This window comes from Carcharhinus amblyrhynchos, chromosome 25 (genome assembly GCF_965287045.1).
Source record: "Carcharhinus amblyrhynchos chromosome 25, sCarAmb.v2.hapA, whole genome shotgun sequence".
Classification (NCBI taxonomy): domain Eukaryota; kingdom Metazoa; phylum Chordata; class Chondrichthyes; order Carcharhiniformes; family Carcharhinidae; genus Carcharhinus; species Carcharhinus amblyrhynchos.
In genome coordinates, this window is record NC_137348.1 from 25,724,371 (window position 1) to 25,749,865 (window position 25,495).

Below are 25,495 nucleotides of genomic sequence, written 5' to 3' on the forward strand. Positions count from 1 at the left end.
TGCACTTCAACAAATGAAAGGAAAACAAGGAATATTTCCCATTAGAAATGCATCAAGCATCTGATTATAGTAATAAATAGCTCAGTCCTCCCCCACACATGACAAAGCTGTTTAACAGATTTCTGTTGCATGAGCACCTAGTACCACCTCAGAACATGGATTCATAAAAGAAGATAGGAAGTGCCATGATATCAGCAGAAATGCCTCTTCAAAGCAGTTTCTCCTAACATATTTGTCACAGTCTCAATTTTCATAAGCCATGAAGAGGCAGTCTTTGAGGATGGGCAGAAAGTCTAAAGTTCTTGAAAGCACAGCTTTTAATGGTGATTTGGTCCTTTACAATTGTCTTATATTATAGTTATTATTGTACCCCACAAAAGAGGGCTCTTGTTGCTGCAGTGGAAGGATACATTGTTCCAGAAAATGAAAGATGGGTATTTTGGCACACGGTAAGTGCAAAATTAACTGTAGGTCTTCATGCTGTTGTTACACAACAAATACATAAGGGTGTCCTAAAACCCACAATATACCAGAAGCAGACAGGAGCTGGGTACTCTAAGCAGGACTCACAATATAACAGTACCTGACTGTTTGTCTTAAAAAAACTGTCCAAGGTCCACTAATCTCACAAGCACCTGACTTCTGTTGCAATCAGATTTCTGATTCAATCCCATTGAAATGGGTTTCAAATTCTGAGATAAACGACAATAGTGATCCTCTCTCTCCAATGATGTAAACACATCGTTGAATTTGTCCTAGGTCCCTGCAAGGAATATCGAGACGTGCATTTATGATGATGCACTCTGTTTCTTCTGATTTATCAAATCCAAGTACAAGTCCGATCTCAAGAACCGTGGATAAGAGTCCTTTTCCATCAAACCATATATCCTTTTCTGAGCAAGATCAAAGCAGGACCGTGACACTTTCTGAAGATTTTCCTTGGTGTGTTCTCTTGTGTAGGAGTCTAAATTAACCTAAAAGAAATCCCAGAAAATAGTTAATGTTATATTCAACATTCAAAGCATTTCAGTGAAATGTATGGATATACAGAATTGTTATGATTATTTGAAACATCATTAACATTAAAAAGCCAAACTGTGCTTACCTCTTTACAGGATTGAATGGCAATATATTCCCCAAAAATCTTCTTGGCCTTTGAAGTCATTTTAGATTGTGACTTGGTTTTTTTGTAATCCTCACACGCCAGCCAAAACTCAAGGTTCTCTTCGCTGAATTCAGTGCGTAAAAAAGCTCGGAAAGCTGCTAAACCATCTGTAAAACAAATTGAAGATATGCAGAAATTATGACAAATTGAACATGCTCTTTTCATTAATGCAACAGAAAAAAAATGAGTTTCAGCCTTTGCATATTATCAACCAAATCAGCCGTTGATAACATTTTAACAGAAGAGCTACTTCACATCTATTCAAATATCTTTAAAACTACAAAGGGAATGGTGCTTGAAGGTTTAACAATCAATGTAATACCAATTATTGGTATTTTTACTGCATGATCACACTTAAATGTAACAATAAAGATGCATCAATGCATACTGTTGAATTTATTTCAAGCAAAACTACTTTACATCCAATTCATTCTGCATTGGATATTCATAACAAAAAATTCAAATAGGCAAATTAAGTGGCTTTTGAAAGAAATACAAGGGCCAGGATTTTATGGCTCCACCATAGCGGGTGTTCGCTCCAGTGCATTGGCCAGGTTGTTTAAATTGTCATTTACTTTGGCAGGCCTGTGATATCCTGCCACACAGGTGGGGCTGCAAAATCCTGGCCAAGATGTTGGCATATCATATCCACAAGTTATAGGGCACAGGACCAGTGAGTCTAAGGTGTACAATATTTATTAATGCTTTTCAGTTTATACAAATATTATCACAAATGATTACACTGTGAGCTTTAGTTTAGAATATTAAACACTAAAATATCAATAATAAATTTAATAAGAGCTACTTCACATCTAATCAAATATCTTTGAAATTACAAAGGAAAGGTTGCTTAATGGTTAACAATCAATGCAATAACAATCCAATATATGTAATACAGAATTATTAAAACACAAGCACTGCTTACATTTGTGGATAAGAAGCTTGTCCAAAGACTCTCCCCATTTTAGAGCTTCCTCTGAAGAGGGTCTGCAGGCAAAGGTACAGCAGTTTGTTAATAAGCACATTTCGACAACCTTTTAAAATTATTGTGTGCTTGACAATTTAATTGGCAGCAAAAATTCCCATCATCTGATTGGCTAGTCCAGTTGTCTTCCCACGTAGAGCTAATCATCAACAGCAACCCTGAAGACATTATGACACAATAGCAAACTTGCTTTTCAGGTTGGTCAGTAACTACTTCAGCTTTAAAGCAACTCAGTTACCAAAGCTGCCCTAGATATTTTTCCACCAATTCATCCCCAAAGTGATTTCCTGTAACAGAAGTATGAGTTCACATAAATGTGTGCTTGTTTTTCCCTTCCACTTTTTAAATCTGTGGCTATGTTGTAGGATTTTGTACATCTCAGGGCATAACTACAACATTGGCATCTACTGCACAGCTAATAGATAAATAAATCTCTTGTGGAAGTTTGCAGGCAAATGTAGATTTTCCTAGGCATGTTTCCAGTACTCATAACAACATGCTGTCATGTGCAGAACCACATTTTCCTAGGTGGGCTACAGAGCTGTCTTTGTATATTGCATGTGTAACAGTCTATGCATATTCTGCTTTTAGATAGCACAGCTAATATACCTCTTCAGAAAAATGACTTCAAGACAGACGTGGTGCTAACAAAGCCCAACACTGCATGGTTAAATTCCAGAAAGGTGATAGGTTAATTGATTACAAGTTCAGCTTTCCTATCAGGTTCTGTTCACTGATAGTGAGACTGAACGACCACTGGATAATAAATATATTAATTATTCTTCACTTTTCTCTTTGAAAAGGTGCTTCAAATTTACAATGCAGTTAATGCATTTCACCACTGTTGACTAATAGCTCCTCTGACCCTGTTACTTGGTCTTTGAAATTACATATAAATCAAAATGCAAAATGATTACGTTTTACCAGCCAAAATAGAATGACAACAAACAAGGTTTTAACTTAGAAATATAGGAACAAAAATTCAAGACCTACTTCACAGTTTTAATGACTTTATCGAGTTTTGCTGCATTGCTGCCTGCACCAGATTCATTCCGCCGTCGTAAAAATCCCAAACGATTTTTCATATCTTTAGCCCTATGGGAAAAAAAAAATCAGACTAAATACACTGGTAAATATTGAGAACCTATTTATTTGAAAATGATATATTGTTGACTAAGTAGAAAAACATTTATTGGATCAATACAGTACACAGAGACATGACCCACCGCTGAAGCAAAACATTCTCATTTACTAACTAAAATAAGTTAAGACCCCACACTTCAAATCTTATCCAATAATCTGCTGCAACTTTTACACTGGGATAATACTGAAATATTTTGTTTCACACAAAACACTTGTACCTTTCTTCTATCTTCAAAACTTAAGTAAGTTCATGCTCAACTTACTCTTTCATGGTGTGCCGTCGATGCAAGCCCCCACCAGGACTTGTACGCTGAAGCAAACTTAAAAGCATTTCTGAATGAAACTCATGTGGTTGTGGCTTTGACAGATCTCTGAAAAATGGCATCTTTCTGAATCGACTTGTTCAGACTAGTTTTGAAGATATCTCCCTTCTCTTAATTGAACACACATTTGATTCACGATGGCTTCTCAAGAATGTGGTTATTAAACTCTTCAGTCTCCTCAAATATTACAGTAAGTTTTCTTTTGTCCCTATAGTCTCAGGGTCTTCAAACAACTTTGTGATCCCTGAAAATCCCCTAACTTTAATAATCCCCTGGCCTGCAGAGGAGCTAACATTTGGACTGTGCAATGAGCAGCATGAATTCCTTTCTATGCTGAAATTGCCGTCTGGCTCATGATATTTGCATTCAGGAAGTGGGAGTGACTGCCCTGTATGCCCACGTTTTTGAAAGGAGTGTAGGCTTGACTCAGAGTTGTGTCAGTGTCTGCCTGCCTACTTCTGGTGAATAAAATACACGTACAACTGAAATGCTCAAACAGGAAACAAAGGGTGGCTATTTATGTCTACACCTTTAACTGGTTACTATAGCAACAAATCAAATAGCTTTTTGGCGGGAGCTTGCAATTGTAATACTACTGGGATTCTTTTAAAGTGGAAATACAAATCGGTAAAATGTCAAATGATAGGTTCAAAAACAGAAATGAGTGCTTCTTGCTTCTATTCTGTGCCATGAGATAAATGAGTGAAAAAGAGTTTTGCAAAATAAGATTTGAAAGAATGGTAAAGCTAAATAGAACTGCATCACCTTCTGAAAACTTATTTAAACTTGGATTTGAAAACAAGATGCTGAAATGATGACTGAATTAAACAGCTTATAAGCAAAGATTTATCCAGTGCTGTAGAAAAATTATGATAAACCTAAAATCTAATTATTTTTCACAAACTCATTTTTATAAGAAACCATGTGATTTTTTTGCTATATTCTTTATACAAAAGTTCGATGTCCCTTGAGTGGGTAACACACCACCCATCAGCTGATGAATCACTAATCACACTGCATTCTGCTGCTTATGTTATCCCGTGGTTGATGGTGTGAGTGGCACAAGAGGGGAGTGATTGGTGCTTCAATTTACAGTGCAACAGAGAACTATTCTAAAAGCTAACAAGACATCCAACTCAGATTTCTTGATATATAGCTTTCTCCACTCCTCATTGATATTTAAACTCTTCATCTGAAAGATTATGTCTTGAACAACATTTTATTTATATTCAGTTCAGTGACTCATTCATAGTGTCTGACTATGTAATTCTAATCTTAATACCTAACATACATTGATAGCCCAAGAATTATGAATTGAATCCTCAGCCCAAGTTTACAATCTTTTAATTGAGTTTGTAGACCCTTCTTAAAAAAAAAAATCAATGACAAATGCTTCACCTTCTTATACATGAGCTGCAGGATTCTTATTTTAAAAAATCCAATCAACCCTTCTTCCGTCACTTAAAGACATAATAGCTAAAACTTCAGAAATCTATCAATAAATGCTCTGTAAGGGATGGACAAGTTGCCTTAGGTTCCTAGGAAAGGGTTACTGGCATCATAGTATTCAAACATAACAAATATACATAGATAGTATACAAATGCAGATAGCTGCAAATTCAGCAGGTAAAAAAAACAACAATAAGTAGCAAAAAAAGTGAGAACAAACTGCGATAAAAAATTGCAGTGGGCTAACAGTATAAGAATGACTGGCAGAGTGCATTCTGTCATGTTTCTCAAAGTTCTGCTGGGACATGATCTTTCAACAACTGCTCAGCTGTAATTTAATATATTTAGAAATAAAATAAGCTTCTTGCCATTTAAGCTAAGCCCTAAAGGCAAGCATATATAAACATGATCTGTCCCATGACCATTGCCATGAAGCTCAAACTACGAAAACTAAATCTCTGTTGCAGAATGTAATTGTATTTTTAGCTGCAAGGATTAACTGGCCATAAAATTACATCTCACAGACATTTAATCTTAGCGTTTCTGTAATAATAATAAATGTTTAAGGACTACAGAATTACAAATTGTATCCCAGGCATTTTTAACACTAGAAATCCATTAAAGGCAACAAGCACCAGAAATTCATTAAAATTAACCAAGCTCCTACAATTAACTTTTACCACAGAAAAATAAAGTTTCTTAGGATCCTACCTTTCCAAATATTTTTCTGAAAAGTCAACCATTGTGTGTAGCATTTGGATAACTCTATCTGTGAGTAGTGCACGACTGCAGTGTTTTGAGACGGATCGTTATATTGATGCTCTCCCAGGAAGGCAGATTAAGTAGCAAGTGTGGGCTGGATAAAGGCCAACTCATGAACCAATCAGACTACACTATTCAATTTAAGGCTTTATGGGGGGGTGGAATTGTAATTATTTCTAACAAAAACGTAAGACAACCACCCCTTTTGTACAAGTCTCTTACTGAGACTTTTCATACTTTTTAATCGCTTTTCTTCTAATCTATGCAGGGCATTAGTAAAATCAAACAATAGATATTTTTTGAGTTCACTGCAAATGCATGCCCACAGCTGGTTGTTGTGCTCTTGGTTCCACCTTCTGGTGCACCCGGGCATTTCATACTGGACTGTTTCTTAACCTCTTACTTTGAATAAATATTTCCACTTCTTTTAGGCAGTAAAGTTAATTTTGTTATTTTTAGAATTGCTTTTCAGTTTGAACCAATAATCCTATACCATGAATTTTCTAACAAATGCAAATGACAAAAAATATAAATTTAAACTACTGTAATGCATTATGGATTATTATTAGTTTTAAACCTGGTTATTATATTTCCTGGGTTTACATTTGTAAGAGGTCCATATCGGAGAAAGGAAGCATCTAAATCCAAAATCATGCAAAGTCAAATCTGTATATATTTCCACGGCTACAGCCATATAAATTAATATGAAAATATTTTTAATCTGTATAATTGGAATTGTTTTCAAAAAAAAATTTTTATTTCTGCACTTGATTGTTTCAGACTACCAGCCCATCTCTGTCTGGGTTCCATCCCCTCATCATTATTGACTGGAAACAGCTGCATCTTTAACTCCTGCCCATCTGTGTTGTTTTAATGTGGCAGGGTCTCAGGATCATGTTTCATCCTTCCTGCCCCCAATCTGAACCTTCTGTCCATCAGTGCTGGTAATGAAACCAAAAATCACTAAGATGTATTTACTTCTGCTGCAGTATCCATCACTATATGTGTTGGCTATTCTTCGTCAAATAATCAAAGAAAAATATCTGGAAAGGTAGGATCCTAATCAAATCTAAGCATTATTGAACATTTAAAAGAACAATTTTAAATCTAACTGAAACAGTAAGGAGAAAGTCTGTTCCTACAACTTACTCTTTGCATGGTGCAACCCTTCTGGAGCAGAAAGAACCCAGAAAAAGTAAGCCAACTAATTAAAACCAGTAATTATTACTCCTGTTAAGATGGGGAATAATGTAAAATTGAAATGAGAAGTAAAATGTTATTTCTGAACTAACAAAAGTAAATGAAGAACTTATTACAGCAACCTACACAAAATACAGGATCAAACTTACAAATTCTTGGTCTTTTTCTTCTTGGAGCTGTCATCAGTTTCATCAAAGCTACAGTCTGAATCTCCTCCAGAAAGCTGGTGAGGAAATAGTAAAAAGACGGTCTGCATCATTATGAAATTTCCTTATCCTTTTACATTTATTCCAGGTTTATTGTTGCTTATTTTACATTTCCTTTGTTCACATACTCTTAAATAACGTAATTGCTAAACTCAAGCCAGCATTGCGATGCAGCATTAATGGACTTTACATGCAGAAATCAGTATTTGTCCACAGGTTTAAAAACATTATTTGGATAACCAGGATTGCTGGCTTTTAAGTACTCAGAGCGTTCGTGAAAACTCAAACAGTATTTGGCTTGGTTATTTAAGCAGTATGCTTTTTCTACCTCAAATCATTGTAACTACTCTCGTTCTTACTTATCTTGAACACTCTTAACAAAACAATCCAGTAATGTACTGGATTACATATGATTGGCTGTGAGATAGTGGGTAGCTCCAATTCCATCCAATGGTGTAAGTAAGCGAATTCTCAGCTTTAATCTTCTATTAGTTTGTTCTGCAATGCAGGCAGAATGAACTTAATAGAAAATAATCAAAGCCACAATTGTTGCCAGAATAATTAACATGGACCTAATTAAAAGTTAAATAGCACTTTGGAAAGAAATTAATTTCAGCTCCACCGCAAGGAAGGAACATATCTTCTCTCAGAAATTCCATCAATTGCCATCATTTCCTATTTATAGAAGGCAGAATAAGTAGAAAGTATGTGTTCACTAAAAATGACCTTAAAAACAGAATTCCAATTTGGCATCTCCTTTGTGTTATCCAACTTAAGCTAACTTACAGCTACAGCTAAGAGTAAAATGTTTGTCATCTCAATATATCTTTAATTAATTGTGCATATGTATAGATGAATCAGAAATGGAAATGACTAAGGGGTAAATGTTCCGATCTCGACCGCCATGGGAATTGTCATGGGCAGGATGGACAGTTTAACAGTCTATTAAAAGTTGACTGCACCCACATTTTTTGCATTCAAATGGGCAGGCTTGCCAAATAACTCTCTTAAGGAAGAACAAAAATTATAGATGTTGGAAATCTGTAACAAAAACAGAAAATGCTCGAAATAGTCCACAGAGTTAATAAACATCTACAAGAGAACAGATGGCATAGAAATCCAATGGTGCCTGGAATCAGGCATACCCTGAGCATTGTGCACACTGATTCCAAGTGACTAAAGCAGCACATGATATTTGTGCTGGTGTGCAACTAGATCATAGGTCACAGAATAGGATCCCTACTGTGTAGGAGGCGGCCATTTGGCCCACTGAGTTTGCATCGACGACAATCCCATTGAGGCCCTATTCCTGTAACCTCATATATTTACCCTGCTAATCCCTCTGACACTAGGGTCAATTTAGCATGGCCAATCAACCTAACCCGCACATCTTTGGACTGTGGGAGGAAACCAGAGCACCCGGCAGAAACCCATGCAAACAGAGGAAGAATGTGCAGACTCCACACGACAGTGACCCAAGCTGGGAATCGAACCCGGGTCCCTGGCGCTGTGATGTGGTAGTGCTAACCACTATGCCATCATGCCACCCCATGTGCCACTGTACCTCCCTGTATTAGCTGCAATCTGTAAGGAGGGGGCAATCCTTAGCAGTAGTGATTCTGTGGACAGCACTCTTGCTCTTGAATTGTAAGGTTACAGGTCCCATTCCGCGACATGAACACAAAAAACTGCTGAATAAAGCTTGAATGTATATGGTGCCTTTCACGAATGTTTGATGCCCCAAAGTGCTTTAAAGCAAATGAAGTACTTTTGAAATGTCATTAATAAAGAAAATTGAAAACGCAGCAGTCAGTTTTCACAGAGCAAGTTCTCACGAATAGCAATGTGATAATAACCAGGTAACTTGTTTTTGTGGTGTTGATTGGGGATAATACTGACCAAGACACCTTCTTCAGAATCGTGTTGTGGAATCTTTTACCCCCACCTGAGAAAGTAAATGGGCTCAACCTAATGCTTTTCTTTTAAGGTAAGTTTTTTTGATATTGAATGTCTACAGCACAACATAATTAAAGTCAGTGTCTCTAAAATGCTTCCTGGCTTTTTAAACATTTCAATTTGAGGAAATGGTTAAAGGAAGAACTGAGAGACCACCATGGCATTTCAATGCTTCTTTGGAGACTGCACAGGCAGCAAGGATAAGGATAAGGGTGGACACTCTCTTCTGCAAAGGGAGCAGAAATTCTTCCAGTGTCAACTCATAAAACTGCAGAGTATGTCACTGCCAAGAACACTGGACCCTGAATGTGGCTGCATTACCACAGGAAATATAGTGACTTTATGAGAATTAATAAAGAACACTGCTCTCATCTGTGGGGAGGTGAGGGACAAATCTTTGAAAATCACACATTCAGACAGCTCTCTGTAACAATCTCACCTCCTAGCAATCTTGTCAGAGGCACAGTGAGACCAACAGCTAACTGCCCAGCATTGGTGGGTACTCAGCCTAAATTAGGTTCCCACTCACCAGACAAACTGGTGATGCCACCAGGATCTCACTGGCAGCAGATGGGATTCCTATCGAGGCTGAAGCCGGTAGGTGACTGGAGATGGTCTTTAGGGGGCCTCATCTAACTCCGCATCACTCCATCCCTTGAACTGTAAGTGCCAGAAGATACAGCTGCTGCCATTATTACGCTTAGGAGAGTTCTCTGTCCACAACGGTGGGCCTGGCAGCTTATTTAAGCTCTTGCTTTGCAAGCTTCAAGACAATTCCATCTTGAGGTGTCCTCTCAGTTCCCCATAATTTCCATGAGAAAATCATTGTTTGATCTCCCTGTGGGGCTCATTGAGTATGAGTTCACCTGGTGACAGGCAGAGGCCTGCCCAGCTGGAACTCATTATTTGAGTCTTTCATAGGGCAGATCCAGGATTGAAGGCAGGGATTTGTGTGTGTATACACCACAGTAGTGGTTTTGCTCCGCATTCTGTAATAAACCATGTCCCTCTCCTGTCGGGCTTCTTGAGTCAGCTACCTACAGTAGTAATGCCCATTTCTCTAGCTGGGCCACCTGGTGACCTAGAGCACTCCCAATGGTCCTCTCATCTGAGCAGCCAGATTGCTGTCCTGAATCAGATGAGCCTCGAGAAGGCAACCTCTTAACTGTCCAGTTCCCATAAGATTGAACATATGGCAGATCTCAAAAAACAATCAGAGTTGGAACCTGGAAATGATCCTGATCATTGATGGAAACTAAGACAGTCAGAATCCCCACTCCTTTCGGTTCACAGTTGCAACATTACAAACTTTATTAATAAAGATAACTGACAGAAATTACTGGACACTTAAGAACATAAGAACATAAGAAATAGGAGCAGGAGTCGGCCATCTAGCCCTTCGAGCCTGCCCTGCCATTCAATGAGATCATAACTGATCTGTCGCTGCTCAGTTGCACTTTCCCGCTTTCTCCCCATAACCCTTAATCCCCTCTCTTATCAAAAACCCATCAACCTGTGTCTTAAAAATATTTAGCGAGGCAGCCTCCACCACTTCAACGGGCAGAGAATTCCAGAGATTCACCACCCTTTGAGTGAAGAAGTTCCTCCTCAACTCCGTTCTAAACCGCCCCCCTTTTATCTTGAGGCTGTGCCCCCTAGTCCTACTGTCTTTCTTGAGCGGGAAGAGTCTCTCCACCTCTATCCTATCCATCCCATTCATCATCTTATACGTCTCAATGAGATCTCCCCTCATTCTTCTAAACTCTAACGAGTACAAGCCCAGTTTATTCAGCCTCTCCTCATAGCTCAACCCCCTCAACTCCGGTATCAGCCTAGTAAACCTCCTCTGCACTCCCTCCAAGGCCAAAATATCTTTGCGCAGGTGCGGCGCCCAAAACGGCACACAGTACTCCAGCTGCGGCCTCACCAATGCCCTATACAGCTGCAGCAAGACCTCCCTACTTTTATATTCAATCCCCCTCGCTATGAAGGCCAGCATCCCATTCGCCTTCCTGACCACCTGCTGCACCTGCAAGCTGGGTATTTGCGACTCATGCACAAGGACCCCGAGGTCCCTCTGCACCGTCGCCTGCTGCAGTTTTTCGCCCCGGAAGTAATAGTCCTTCCTACCATTCTTCCTACCAAAGTGGACCACCTCACACTTGCCAACATTAAATTCCATTTGCCATTTCCTGGCACATTCGCCCAGCCTATCTAGATCCTTCTGCAGACATTCCACACCCTCCGCACAATTTGCCGTTCCCCCAATCTTGGTGTCATCAGCAAATTTCGACACCCTACACTCGGTTCCCTCCTCCAGATCATCTATATAAATGGTAAAAAGCTGAGGCCCCAGCACCGACCCCTGGGGCACTCCACTAGTCACCATCCGCCAATCCGAATAGCACCCGTTGACCCCCACTCTCTGCCTCCTATTTGACAACCAATCCTCTATCCACGCTAACACCCTACCCCCAACTCCATGTCCCTCGACCTTCTGCAATAACCTCTTGTGAGGTACTTTGTCAAACGCCTTCTGAAAATCTAGAAAGACCACATCCACCGGCTCTCCTCTATCCACCGCCCTAGACACATCCTCATAGAACTCCAGTAAATTTGTCAGACACGACTTCCCTTTCATGAAACCGTGCTGCGTCTGCTCTATCAAGCAATTCCCTTCAAGATGCCTCGCAATTTCCTCCTTAATGACAGATTCTAACATTTTACCTACCACAGACGTTAAACTAACCGGCCTATAATTCCCCACCTTTTGCCTGGCACCCTTCTTAAACAATGGCGTAACATTAGCCGTTTTCCAATCATCCGGCACTTCCCCGGAATCCAGCGACGTCTGGAAAATAACCACCAAGGCATCCACTATCACCTCCGCCATTTCTTTCAGAACCCTCGGATGCAATCCATCCGGTCCTGGGGACTTGTCCACAATCAGCCCCTCCAGTCTGTCGAGCACCGCCTCTCTAGTAACAGTAATGTCATTAAGACCCTCCAGTCCTACCACCTTTCCATTGCTAACACCCGGCAAATTATTCACGTCCTCCTCCGTGAAGACAGAAACAAAAGTTATTCAATACCTTAGCCATATCCCCATCCCCTACCACTAGGTCCCCTTTCTCATCCTCTAAAGGACCAACATTCACCCTAGCCAGCCTCTTCCTTTTTATATATTTATAAAAACTCTTGCTATCCCTTTTTATATTAAGCGCTAGCCCAGCTTCATAGTTTCTCCTACCCTTCTTTATCAACTTCTTTGTCAATCTTTGTTGACATTTAAACCTCTCCCAATCCTCTTCTCGCCCACTACCCTTAGCTACTCTAAATTCCTCCGCTTTTAATTTAACACTTTCCTTTACCTCCTTCGTTATCCACGGCTTATTACCTCTCTTCCTACTATCCTTTTTGACCATCGGAATAAATTTCCGCTGAGCACCAAGAAAGATCTCCTTAAAGATCCTCCACTGCTCCACAACAGACCCTCCCTCCAAGGCGCTCCCCCAGTCCACATTCGCCAATTCTTCTCTCATCCTACTGTACTCCCCTCTATTCAAACAGAGGACGCGTGTCCGGGAACCCACTTTCTCCTCCTCCATCTGCACCAGAAACTCCACCATACAATGATCACTCTCCCCAAGAGGATCCTTCATCACTTATTGCAACACACATCATTACACCTCATTTTCACATCTCACAAATTGAGCCACATGCTTCAAAACACCTGACAACACTTTAACGCTACACTGTTCTGCAGGGTTCGGTAAAAGGAACTGATGACTACAGGCATGTACTGGAAGAGGAAGCTGCTGCTAGCAGGCCTTTTGTCCCATTAAAGTGTGCTGCCACCACTGGCAGTGGCAGCATCCTGGTTTAGGCTGCGAGACTTTTCATATCCAATCCTTTCATTCCCTTTCAAATTTTCTCTTCCCTTTCCAATACTAAATTATACACTGTGGATGTTTTCACCACCTGCTTCTCTCTCTGTACTCCCGTCAACCACAGGTTAATTCTTGTCTCAGACTGTGGCTGTGGAAGCACAAATCACTGCTAAGGTACCTTGGATTGCTGCCATGCCAATATGCACAGGGGCTTTCAAAGTGTCACACAGATCCTACACTAGCTTCTTGGCTAAGCAGTGTGCATTTTGTTTGAGGAGAGTGGTCAGAAGGCTTTCGACAAGGCCTCACGTAATAGACTATTTTGTTAAGCTAAAACACATCGGATTGCAGATCATGTCTCGAGATGGCAAGAAAGCTGGTTAGCGGATAGGAAGCAAGGAGTTGGCATAAATGCATCTTTTTCTGATTGGCAGTCAGTGACTAGTGGGTTCAGCAGGGATCTGTGCTGTGACCCCAACTGTTCACATTATACATTAATGATTTGGAAGAGGGAATTCCAAATTTGCAGATGATACAAAGTTGGGTGGGAGGGTGTGCTGTGAGGAGGATGCAGAGAAGCTTCAGTGTGATTTGGGCAGGCTGAGTGTGTGGGCATCTGCATGGCAAATACAGTATAATGTAGATAAATGTGAGGTTATCTACTTTGGTAGCAATAATAGGAAGACAGATTATTACTTGAATGGGTGTAAATTGAGAGAGTTGGATACTCAAGAGACCTAGGAGTCCTTGTGCATTAGCTGCTGAAAGTAAATGCACAGGTATAGCAGGCATTAAAGAAGGCAAATGGTATGCTGGCCTTCATAGCGAGAGGATTCGAGTATAGGGATAGGGATGTTTTGCTGCAATTGCATTAGTGAGGCCACACCTGGAGTATCATGTGCAATTTTTGTGTCCTTATCTGAGGAAGGATGTCCTTGCTATAGGAGTACAGTGAAAGTTTACCAGGCTGATTCCTGGGATGGCAGGTCTGTCTCTGAGGAGAGACTAAGTTAGTTAAGATTATATTCACTGGAGTTTAGAAGAGTGAGAGGGGATTTCATAGAAATGTACAAAATTCTAACAGGGTTAGACAGGGTAAATTTGGAGAGAATGTTCCCAATTTTGGGAGAGTCCAGAACTAGGGGTCATAGTTTGAGGATAAGGAGGAAATCTTTTAAAACCGAGGTGAGGAGAAATTTCGTCACCAGAGATTGGTTAATGTGTGAAATTCACCATCATAGAGAATGTAGTTGAGGCCAAAATGTTGACTGATTTCAAGAAGAAATTACATATAGTTCTTGGAGCTGAAGTGGTGAAGGGATACGGGAGGAGGGATTAGGATATTGAATTCGATGATCAGCCATGATCAAGACGAATGGCGGAGCAGGCTTGAAAGGCCAAATGGTCTACTCCTACTTCTAGTTTCTACGTTCCATAGAAGAGGGCACTTGTCATGCCAGCTCCTCAAACGTCCGCCTTGTTGTCCAACAAGGGGCATACACGCGGTGGGTCATGTGAGGGCTGCTCTTGGATGTTTCAAGAGTAGCCTAGTGCTTCACGGCGTTAGTGTATGCTTAAACTGGGCCAGCTGATGGGCAACATGACAGCTCAGTGACTATCACTGTTTGCTGTGCAGATACATGGATTTGGGTCAGTATCTGTGGGAGTTTGCGCATTCTCCCCGTGCTTGCATGGGTTTTCTCCGGGTGCTCCGGTTTCCTTCCACACCCCAAAGATGTGCTATTAGGCTGACTGGTGAAACAAATTGTCCCTAAATTAGTCTCCCCTCAATCTGGTTTCAATGTGGAGTGCAATAAGCATAGACAAGGGTCATGGGTGGAAGAGGGAACTCACAATGTTAAAATGGTGGTGAGGGCTCGTTGGGCCAAAGGGCCTGTTTCCCGTGCTGTGTTGTTCTTTGTCACTTCCTCAAGTCACATAGCCAGTTCCTCATCATGCCAGTTCCTCAAACAGTGACTTCCTCGTGCCACATAACCAGTTGTTCTAGCCCATAGTGAAATAATGCATCCAGCCACTCTAGACACATTGGGCGGGATTTTTCAGCCCCACTCTGCAAGGCCAGAAATTCTCACCTGACCAAGGTCAATGGAGATTTCCATTGTTGCACTCTTGCCAGTGCCGATTCTGTGCCGTGCGAGGTGAGGGAGTTCCAGTTACTGCTGCTCGAGGTTACCCACTATGACCAGAGAAACTCAGGTATGGCCATGGGAATTAAAATTTTAGGAGCAAATGGAAAGGGAATGGACACACACAAGACAGATACATAACGCACATGGGAACAAGGATCCAAGTTGGTGCAAGTCTCATTAGTATTTGGTGTAAATTGACTTTTATTGTTCAAATGATTTATTGATGTGTGCAACAACAGTGCAAAGGACAAAACTTTGTATAGGATGGGAGCTATTATGTGATTTATGTAGATTTTAAAAATTGAGGTACTTTATTCGCTAGTTAAATGTGAAAAACAAAATTTAGGTAGTATTTGCAAAAGTTGAAAATGGGTTAAATTTATGTTGAAATTAGAACAAGCAGTCCTCCCTCAACTAGTTCATCTAAAATCAGGTTAGGTGTGCATTCATCTCATTACTGTTTGTGGGACCTTGCTGTTCATGAGTTTGCTGGTGTACTTGCCTACTAATAGTGACTACATTTCAAACATAAAATTGATGCAAAGCATTTGATAATTCTTTGAAGCATGGTAAGATAATATATAATACAAAAAACAAAGAAAATTACAGTACAGGAACAGGCCCTTCAACCCTTCAAGCCCGCACTGACCATGCTGCCCGACTGAACTAAAATCTCCTATCCTTTCGGGGACCATATCCCTCTATTCCCATCTTATTCATGTATTTGTCCAGACGCCCCTTAAAACTCACTATCATATCTACTTCCACTACCTCCCCCGGCAGTGAGTTCCAGGCACCTACCATCCTCTACGTTAAAAAAATTGCCTCGTACATCTCCTTTAAATCTTGCCCCTCACACCTTAAACCTATGCCCCCTAGTAATTGACTCTTCTATCCTGGGAAAAAGCTTCTGACTATCCATTCTGTCCATGCCCCTTATAATCTTCTAGACTTCTATCAGATCGCCCCCTCAACCTCTGACATTCCAGTGAGAACAAACCAAGTTTCCATCTCTTCTCCTCCATTGAGGTTGTGCGGTTGTTTGAAGGCAAGAAGTGGGGGTGTGGGGATGGCCATGGCGAGATGTTCGTTTTCATCAATGACATTTTGAAGACTGCGGAGACGTCATAGTTTCTCCGCTCTGGGGAAGTACTGGGTGACGAAGGTACTCTGTTCACCATATCCCGTGTTTTTCTTCTGAGGAAGTTGGTGCTGTTTTCGCAGTGGCGCATCGGAACTATCGATTGATGAGTCGAGCGCCATATTCTGCTCTTATGAAGGCATCTTTCAGCATCAGGAGGTGTCTGTCACAATCCTCCTCATTTGAGCAGATCCTGTGTCTGGATGTACTCTTTGTCACAATGGATGTCTCAGCACTCTACATCAGCATCCCCTATGACAATGGCATTGCTGCAACTGCCTCAGTACTCAATGCCGACAATTGCCAGTTTCCAGATGCAATTTTACAACTCATCCGCTTCATTCTGGACTACAATGTCTTCACCTTCAACAACCAATTCTTCATCCAGACTTGGAACAGCCATGGGGACCAAATTCGCACCTCACTATGCCAACATCTTCATGCACAGGTTCGAACAAGACTTCTTCACCGCACAGGACCTTCAACTGATGCTATACACTAGATACACCAATGACATTTTCTTCCTATGGACTCATGGTGAACAATGACTGAAACAACTATATGATGACATCAACAAGTTCCATCCCACCATCAGACTCACCATGGACTACTCTCCAGAATCGGTTGCATTCTTGGACACATGCATCTCCATTAAGGACAGTCACCTCAGCACCTCATTGTATCGTAAGTCCACGGATAACCTCACAATGCTCCACTTCTCCAGCTTTCACCCTAAACACGTTAAAGAAGCCATCCCCTACGGACAAGCCCTCCTTATACACAGGATCAGCTCAGATGAGGAGGATCGCAACAGACACCTCCAGAAGTTGAAAGATGCCCTCATAAGAATAGGATATGGCACTCGACTCATCAATCGATAGTTCCAATGTGCCACAGCGAAAAACCGCACCAACCTCCTCAGAAGACAAACATGGGACACGATGGACAGAGTAGCTTTCGTCGTCCAGTACTTCTCCAGAACGGAGAAGCTACGACATTTTCTCCAGAGCCTTCAATGTCATTGATGAAGACAAACATTTCGCCAAGGCCATTCCCACATCCCTACTTCTTGCCTTCAAACAAACGCACAACCTCAAACAGACCACTGTCCGCAGCAAACTACCCAGCCTTCAGGAAAACAGTGACCACGACATCACACAACCCTGCCACAACAACCTCTGCAAGACATGCTGGATCATCGACATGGATGCCATCATCTCATGTGAGAACACCATCCACCAGGTACACTGTACATATTCTTGTAACTTGGCCAACGTTGTCTACCTTATTCACTGCAGGAAAGGATGTCCAGGCAGCATGGTAGCACAGTGGTTAGTACTGCTGCTTCACAGCCCCAGGGACCTGGGTTCAATTCCCGTCTCAGGTCACTGTCTGTGTGGAGTTTGCACATTCTCCTTGTGTCTGCATGGGTTTCCTCCAGGCACTCTGGTTTCCTCCCACAGTCCAAAGATGTGCGGGTTAGGTTGATTGGCTTTGCTAGAAAATTGTCCTTTAGTGTCCTGGGATGCACAGGTTAGAGGGATTACTGGGATATGGGGGTAGGGCCTGGGTAGGATTGTGTTTGGTGCAGACTCGATGGGCTGAAGGGCCCCTTCTGCACTGTAGGGTTCTATGATCTAAGGCGACCTTCACGACACACGACAGTGCAGAGTCGCTGAGCAGAGACTGATAGCCAAGTTCTGCACACCTCAACTGGGATCTTGAGTTCATGTCACACTATTTCTAACCTCCATGAATTGCCTGAGCTTGCAACATCTCACTTACTGTCCTGTCTGAAGACAATACACATCTCTTTAACCTATGCTTAATGCTATCTCCACTCACACTATCTGCACCTTTAAGACTTGATTAGCTGTAAAGATTCACATTCTAATCAGTATTCTGTAAACTGAGTGTGTGCCTTTATATGCCCCGTTTGTGATCAAAACTCCCCACTCACCTGTCAAAGGGGCAGAACCCCGAAAGCTAGTGGCGTTTGCTACCAAATAAACCTGTTGAACTTTAACCTGGTGTTGTGAGACTTCTTACTGTGTTTACCCCAGTCCAATGCCGGCATCTCCACATCATGACTTCTATGACCGAGCCAGCTCTGCACCCACCTTGCCAGCTCATCTCTGATCCCATGTGACTTCACCATTTGCCATGAGGGACCTTATCAAAGGCCTTACTGAAGTCCATATAACAACATCCACTGCCCCTCCCTCACCTTCGTCACTTCCTCGAACAGCTCGATCAAGATAGTGAGACACAACCTCCCCTTCACAAAAGCATGTTGCCTCTCGGTAATACATCCACTTATTTCCAAACAGGAATAAATCCTGTCTCTAAGAATCCTCTCCAATAATTTCCCTACCACTGACATAAGGCTCACCAGCCTGTAATTACCTGGATTATTCTTGCTACTCTTCTTAAACAAAGGAACAACATTAGCTATTCTCCAATCCTCTGGGACCTCCCCTGTCCAACGCCGGCACCTCCACATCATGACCTCCCCTGTGGCCAGTGAAGATAAAAAGATTTCTCTCAAGGCCCCAGCCATACCTCTCTCAGTATTCTGGGGGTATATCCCATCATACCCTGAGGACTGGTCTACCTTAATGTTTCTCAAAAACCCTAATACCTCCTCCTTTTTGATCTCAACATGATTCAAACTATTTACATACCCTTTTTCAGATTTATCATCCGTCAAGTCCTTCTCTTTGGTGAATACTGACACAAAGTACTCATTTAATATCTCGCCCATTTCTTCTGGCTCCATGCATAGATTCCCTCCCCTGTCCTTGAGTGGACCAAACCGCTCCCTGGTTACCCTATTGCTCTTTATATATCTATAAAAAGCCTTGGGATTTTCCTTGATCCTGATTTTTCGTGACAAGTCATAACTTTACATGGATTTATTTCATAATTCATCCAGACAGTGTTCATGTGCAGCTCACATGCATGTATTGATATTTATAATGCATAATAAAACAATGTCCGGGATTTTCAAGCCACATCATGGCAAGATCCGCCAATTGTCCATTGACTTTCAGTGGGACCAGACGTCCCAGTGGTGGACAGAGCCAGAAAATTCCGCCCAACATATGTATTAAAGATGAAGTTAAGCAGAACTAAGATGTATTAGCACAAGCATTACTCATGACCATCAATTCTCAGCTGAATCAGAACTGTTTTTAATTTTTTGGTAAAAATTAATCCCAGATATATTTCACTATCACCACTTTGTTAACAAGTTTCAATTGTCAATTCTTGGGCTGGATTTTCTGTCCTCACTCCCCTCCCATGGCAGGTTTTCTGGCTGCAGAGGAAGCTCGCCATTGGCCATCAAAGGGATCTTCCACTCCTGCCCAAGTCAATAGCCATTTGTGTTGCTCGTCAGCCATATTACTGGAGAACCCGTCATGGGGATAGATTGCCATCTGTGGAATTGGAATATCCCGCCAGTGGGAAGGGCTAGAAAATCCCACCCTTGGTCCACATTTAATAATGTATTCTTTTCAAGTACAACATTATGATAGTGCTTGAGAGTGTATCCAACACTGGACAAGCAATAAGCACAAATGAAAGTGAATTAGATGACAATCAGTTTAATGACAATAACCTGATTGACGTTTAATTCAGTGTACATAGCAAATCAAACATTACATGGCAGATTGAGTCTCAGTAATTTTTCTTCTCCCTGGTCAGTAAAAGACCATTTGTGACTAAAATGTCTGAACACGTGTCTGTCTCCCAACAACTGAGCTTTTCTTCTGGGCTGGGAATTTTGAGACCTAGTGCAATTTCTGGAAGCCTGCATAGAGCATACAGTCTGTCTCACCCGATTTCCTGGCATTATAAAAAGAGGCTTTGTACTTATGCAGTTTAGGAAGTTCTTCAATGCAAAACTTCTAATTCTCTTTTTCACATGATTCTGTTGAATGAAGTTTGCTTTTGTTGAATAAGAAAAAATTTCCTTCCATTGTCATTGACTATTCAACCGCCATTATAAACTAACAAATTTGTATTCAGATTTTATAACCATATTTTCATGACCAAAGTTAGCTTGCCTTTTCTGGGATATTTAGTTGTGAAAGGTATTTTGTTAACTGTGTGTATCAGGTTAATTCTTCATTTGCTCAATTAGTCCTTTATTTTTATAATATGTAGCAATTCTCAATTCTTGCTTTAAAAACTTTTTTTTGCAATCTGAAACTGAACTTTTGATATTCTTGAAAAGTGTCAGAGTGATACAAAGTGCACACATATCTGCAATTCCATAGAATAGAATTCCTACAGTGCAGAAGGAGGCCATTTGGCCCATTGAATCTGCAAGAACTCTTCAACAGCTCATCACATCCAGGCCTTATTCCTGTAACACCATGCATTTACCTACTAATCCCCTTAACCTACACATCTTGGGTTGTTAAGGGGCAATTTAACAGGGCCAATTCACCTAACCTGTACATCTTTGGACTGTGGGACAGCATCCGGAGGAAACCCACACAGACACGGGGAGAACATTCTAATTCCACATGCAGTCACCGAAGGCCAGAATTGAACCCAAGTCTCTGGCTCTGACAGGCAGCAGTGCTAACAACTGTGACACTGTGCTGCCACATTGCAGAGGAAGTTCTCAATCTGTACTTGTGTTATTCAGGGAGCAATACCAAATAGAAACTAGCTGCTACCTTTAGCAAAATTAACTGACAGATGAGTCACATTAGCTGTTCTAAAACACTATTTGTGATCAGGTAACATTGGGAGTAGCTTAGAGCCATTCATCCTTCCAGCTAATGAATGCTATTGTGCAATTAAACCTGAAACAATATCAATCTCACAATTAGACAATGGCAAGAGGTTGTTGAGGTGGCATGACACTTTTTTTTAAGGTTGAGGGAGCTGGGACTCTTTTCCCTGGAGAGGCGTAGGTTCCCTGGAGAGGCAACCTGATAGAAGTTTATAAAATGTTGAGAGGAATAGATAGGGTGGATTCTCAGAGGCTATTTCCCCGGGTTGAAATGGTCACTACGAGAGGACACAGATTTAAGGTGCAGGGAGGCAAGTACAGAAGTGATGTTAGGGGTAAGTTTTTCACTCAGAGGGTGGTGAGTGAATGGAATCGGCTGCCGTCAGTGGTGGTGGAGGCGAACTCGCTGGGGTCTTTTAAAAGACTTCTGGATGAGTATATGGGATTTAATGGGATTGGGGGTTATAGATAGGTCTATAGATTGGTAGGTGTTGGTGTGATCGGCGCAACTCGTAGGCCGAAGGGCCTGTTTGTGCTGTAGTGTTCTATGTTCTAAGTGAATTTTGAAGTTGGAGGTATTTTGCTACAACAGCAACTACCGTGTTACTGAGTAATTAATTAAATTACAGAAGCAATACCATTGCACAAAAATGCTGAATAGGTTTGTAAAACATTTCTCTGTTTTTTTAATGGAATTGTTAATTCATTTAAATGGCTCAATTCAAATACTTAAAAGAGAGATGACTGTCATATCAAGATGCTAAGTGTATTTGCATTAATATCACAAACAGAAATGTCCAAATTTATCAATCTTCATTTTATCCAAGGCTTTACTGGTGATGTAGTGCTTCAGTGGAGCAGGAGCAAGTTGTAAAATCAAGCCTCTAACTATATTTGCCTGAACTGTGTTGCATATAATTTACTGAGGTGCATTTGTGGTAGGGGAGGAAGGGGAGATTTGGATACAATAGACTCATTTACAGAGAACAATATCTGACCAAGCTCCATCCACAGTGTGCACCTTGCCTATATAAAATTACATACTAGAGTGCGGGGACCTGGCCTGTAAAATTAGACTTCTTAAAAAAAAAAGTATGTAGTTTCAGTTGCTGGTACAACAAAGATTCTCAATTACATTTAGTTGCATTTTGCTCCATTATTTAGTTTTTATTAGATATTCAGCCTTTTGACAGCAGAGGCTGTCGTCATTATATTCTGATGGAGAAAAAACACTGCATTATACATGGGAATATTGAACTGCAAAAAGCCCTGGCAGGGTGGGGTCTGTGTGCATTGTGAGTTTGCCACACTGAAGGTGATACAGTAACTGAGGCAGTGTCCCAGCAAAAATAGCCAGCTATCGCAGAGACATTTAAAACTCTCTGACTGTGAAAGTTGATCAGCCAGCAGAAGGATCGCAGCTGGTAAAAGAACTAAAATCTTTCTTAAAAACCAAACCATGAAGAATCAATTATTTGCCAGCAGAAATCAGTTACTGCAATCAACCTGTGCAAATCACAACATTCATAATTTACTTATAGTGTAACTTTTTATTTATAGAATCCCTACAGTGCATAAGGAGTCCACCTAGCCCATCAAGTCTGTGCCACAGTGGTTTATATTTACTGACTATTGGACTCAATTCCTACCTCTAATCCACATGAATGTAGATGTATTTGTCTTACCATTTCTCCTTACTTTTTAGTAGTGAATAAACTTACTCTACTTTAGCTCAAGAAAGCCTGGTTAAATTGGTTCCTTTTTAAACATAACTATTAGGTCCGGAAATGGTATCCAAAGGAAAGGGGACCATGTTAGATTAAACCTTTGCTATTATCAGCAGAGGCTAGGTTGAATAAAGACATGAGGCCCATCATTGTTTCTCACCCAGGTTTGTAACAATTTAGGGGTATCCCAACTGAATGGTGACAAATCAAGGGATCTCACCCGGATATATAACCTTTGATTTGATTTATTATTGTCATATGTATTTGTATATGGTGAAAAGTGTTGTTCTTGCGCTATACAGAAGAAGCGTATTGTACGTAGAGAAGGAAAAGAAAGAGTGCAGAATGGAGTGTTACATTCATAGCTAGGGTGCAGAGAAAGATTAATTTAATGCCAGATAGGACCATTCAAAAGTCAGGCAGCAGGGAAGAAGCTGTTCTTGAGTTGGTTGGTATGTGTCAGAAGACTTTTGCATCTTTTTCCCAATGGAAAAAGGTGGGAAAGAGTATGTCCAGGAGTCCTTAATTATGCTGGCTGCATTTCTGAGGCAGCAGGAAGTGTAGACAGTGTCAATGGGTGGGAGGTTCATTTGAATTATGGACTCAGCTTCGTTCATAACCTTTTTTTTGTTCCTTGCGGTCTTGGACAGCGCAGGAATCATACCAAGTTGTGGTACAACCAGAAAGAATGGTTACTATGGTGCATCTGTAAAAGTTGGTGAGAGTTGTAGCAGATATGCCAAATTTCCTTAGTCTTCTGAGAAAGTAGAGGCGTGGTGGGCTTTCTTAACTATAACATTGGCATGGAGAGACCAGGATAGGTTGTTGGTGATCTAGACACCTAAAAGCTTGAAGCTCTCAACCATTTCTACTTCATATACATAGATGTTGACAGGGGCATGTCCTCCACTATGCTTCCTGAAGTCAATGACTGTTTCCTTATTTTGTTAAGATTGAGGGAGAGAGTATTGTTGTTGCACCAGTTCACCAGATTCTTTATCTCCTTCCTGTACTTTGTCTCGTCATTGTTTGAGATCAGACCATTACAGTGGTGCCATCAGCAAACTTGTACATTGGTTTGGACGGGAGTTTGGCCACGCAGTTAGAGGTGTAAAAGAAATATAGTAAGGGACTGAGGACACAGTCTTGTGGGGAATCGGTGTTGAAGATGATCATGGAGGAGGTGTTGTTGCCTGTCCTTACTGATTGATTGCGGTCTGTGGGTTAGGAAGTTCAGGATCCAGTCACAAAGGGAGGAACGGAGGCCCAGGCCATGGAGTTTGGAGATGGGTTTCTTAGGAATAATGATGTTGAAGCCTGAGCTGTAGTCAATAAAAGGAGTCTGACATAGGTGTCTTTATTATCCAGGTGTTCCAGAGTTGATTGCTAGACCAGGAAGATGGCATCTGCTGTGGACTGTTGCAGCGACAGGCTACTGTAGTGGGTCCAAGCAATCTGGGAGGCCAGAAGTGATTCATGCCATGATTAACTTTTCAAAGGACTTCGTAATGATGGATGTCAAAACCACCAGACAATAGTCATTAAGGCATGCTACCTGACTTTTCTTTGGTATCCAGATGATGGTCGTCTTCTTGAGGCAGATAGGGACCTCAGGTTTTTGTAAAGAGGGGTTGAAGATGTCTGCAAATACCCATGCCAGCTGGGTCCGCACAGAATCTTACTGCTCGTTCGGATAGCCCATCCAAGCCAGTCGCTTTCTGTGGGTTGACCTTCGAGAACGCTGCTCTGATGCCTGCAATGGTGACCCCAGTTAAAGGTACGTTCGAGCTTCTGGGCTGGAGGGTGCGTCCTCACTGACCTCTTGCTCTAAATGGGCATAGAATCATTGAGCTCATCGGGGAAGGGTGCATTGAAACCAGAGATTTTACCCGCTTTCATCTGTTATGTCTTGCAGACCTTGCCATAGTCAGCAGGGGTTGGTGTGGCTGGCTGGGGGCTCTAGCCTGGTCCGTTACTGTCTTTTGGCATCGTTGATGGATCTCCTTAAAATCATATCTGGCTTTCTCATATAGGTCAGGGTCACCTGGCTTGAATGCCTCAGACCTAGACTTTAGCAAGCAGTGAATATTCCTATTCATCCATGGTTTCCAGTTGGGAAACATGCGGATTTGCTTCTTTGGTACACAGTCTTCTACACACTTACAAATGAAATCAGTTATTGCAGTGGCGTACTCGTTCAGCCTGGTCACAGAGTTTTTAAATACTGACCAGTCCACTGACATTAAGCCGTCCCATAAGAGATCATCCAATTTCTCAGGGCAACATTGCATGACTTTCTTTGACAGATTCTCCCATTTCAGTTTTTACTTGCAAGCCGGAGCAGGAGCACAGTCTTGTGGCCTGATTTACCAAAGTGTGGGCAGGCAATAGAGCGGTATGCATATTTTATATTTGTGTAGCAGGGGTGTAGGATGTTTGGGCCTCTGGTGAAACAGGAGAGGTGTTTGTGGTATCTTGGTAGGACACTCTCGAGCTTGGCCTGATTGAAGTCCCCGGCCACAATGAACAATGCCTTGGGATATTTCGTCTCAAACTTTTGGGGAACCTCACCTGGGACTTGAAGCAAATATTAATATTGGCTTTCCATCATGCTAATTATACTGGAATTTAAATTATACCATGTGGCT

General features: G+C 41.4%; 1 protein-coding gene across 10 annotated transcripts in view; it reads right to left on the bottom strand.

The window, feature by feature from the left end:
* Positions 1 to 274: 274 nt before the first annotated feature.
* The window catches only part of rgs3a (regulator of G protein signaling 3a), a 245,008-nt gene continuing 219,787 nt past the window's right edge, over positions 275 to 25,495 (bottom strand). For 8 of the 10 annotated variants that reach the window (XM_080212395.1, XM_080212396.1, XM_080212397.1 and 5 more), the window contains 5 exons: positions 7,177 to 7,250; positions 3,144 to 3,245; positions 2,091 to 2,152; positions 1,106 to 1,272; positions 275 to 974 (listed from right to left, as the gene is read on the bottom strand). In XM_080212395.1, coding sequence (XP_080068521.1) covers positions 789 to 974; positions 1,106 to 1,272; positions 2,091 to 2,152; positions 3,144 to 3,245; positions 7,177 to 7,250 — 591 coding nt within the window. In that variant the 3' untranslated portion in view covers positions 275 to 788. Of the gene's footprint in view, positions 975 to 1,105; positions 1,273 to 2,090; positions 2,153 to 3,143; positions 3,246 to 3,556; positions 3,974 to 5,776; positions 5,888 to 7,176; positions 7,251 to 25,495 lie in introns of those variants that run through there. The other 2 variants (XM_080212405.1, XM_080212404.1) reach the window with 2 other exon arrangements.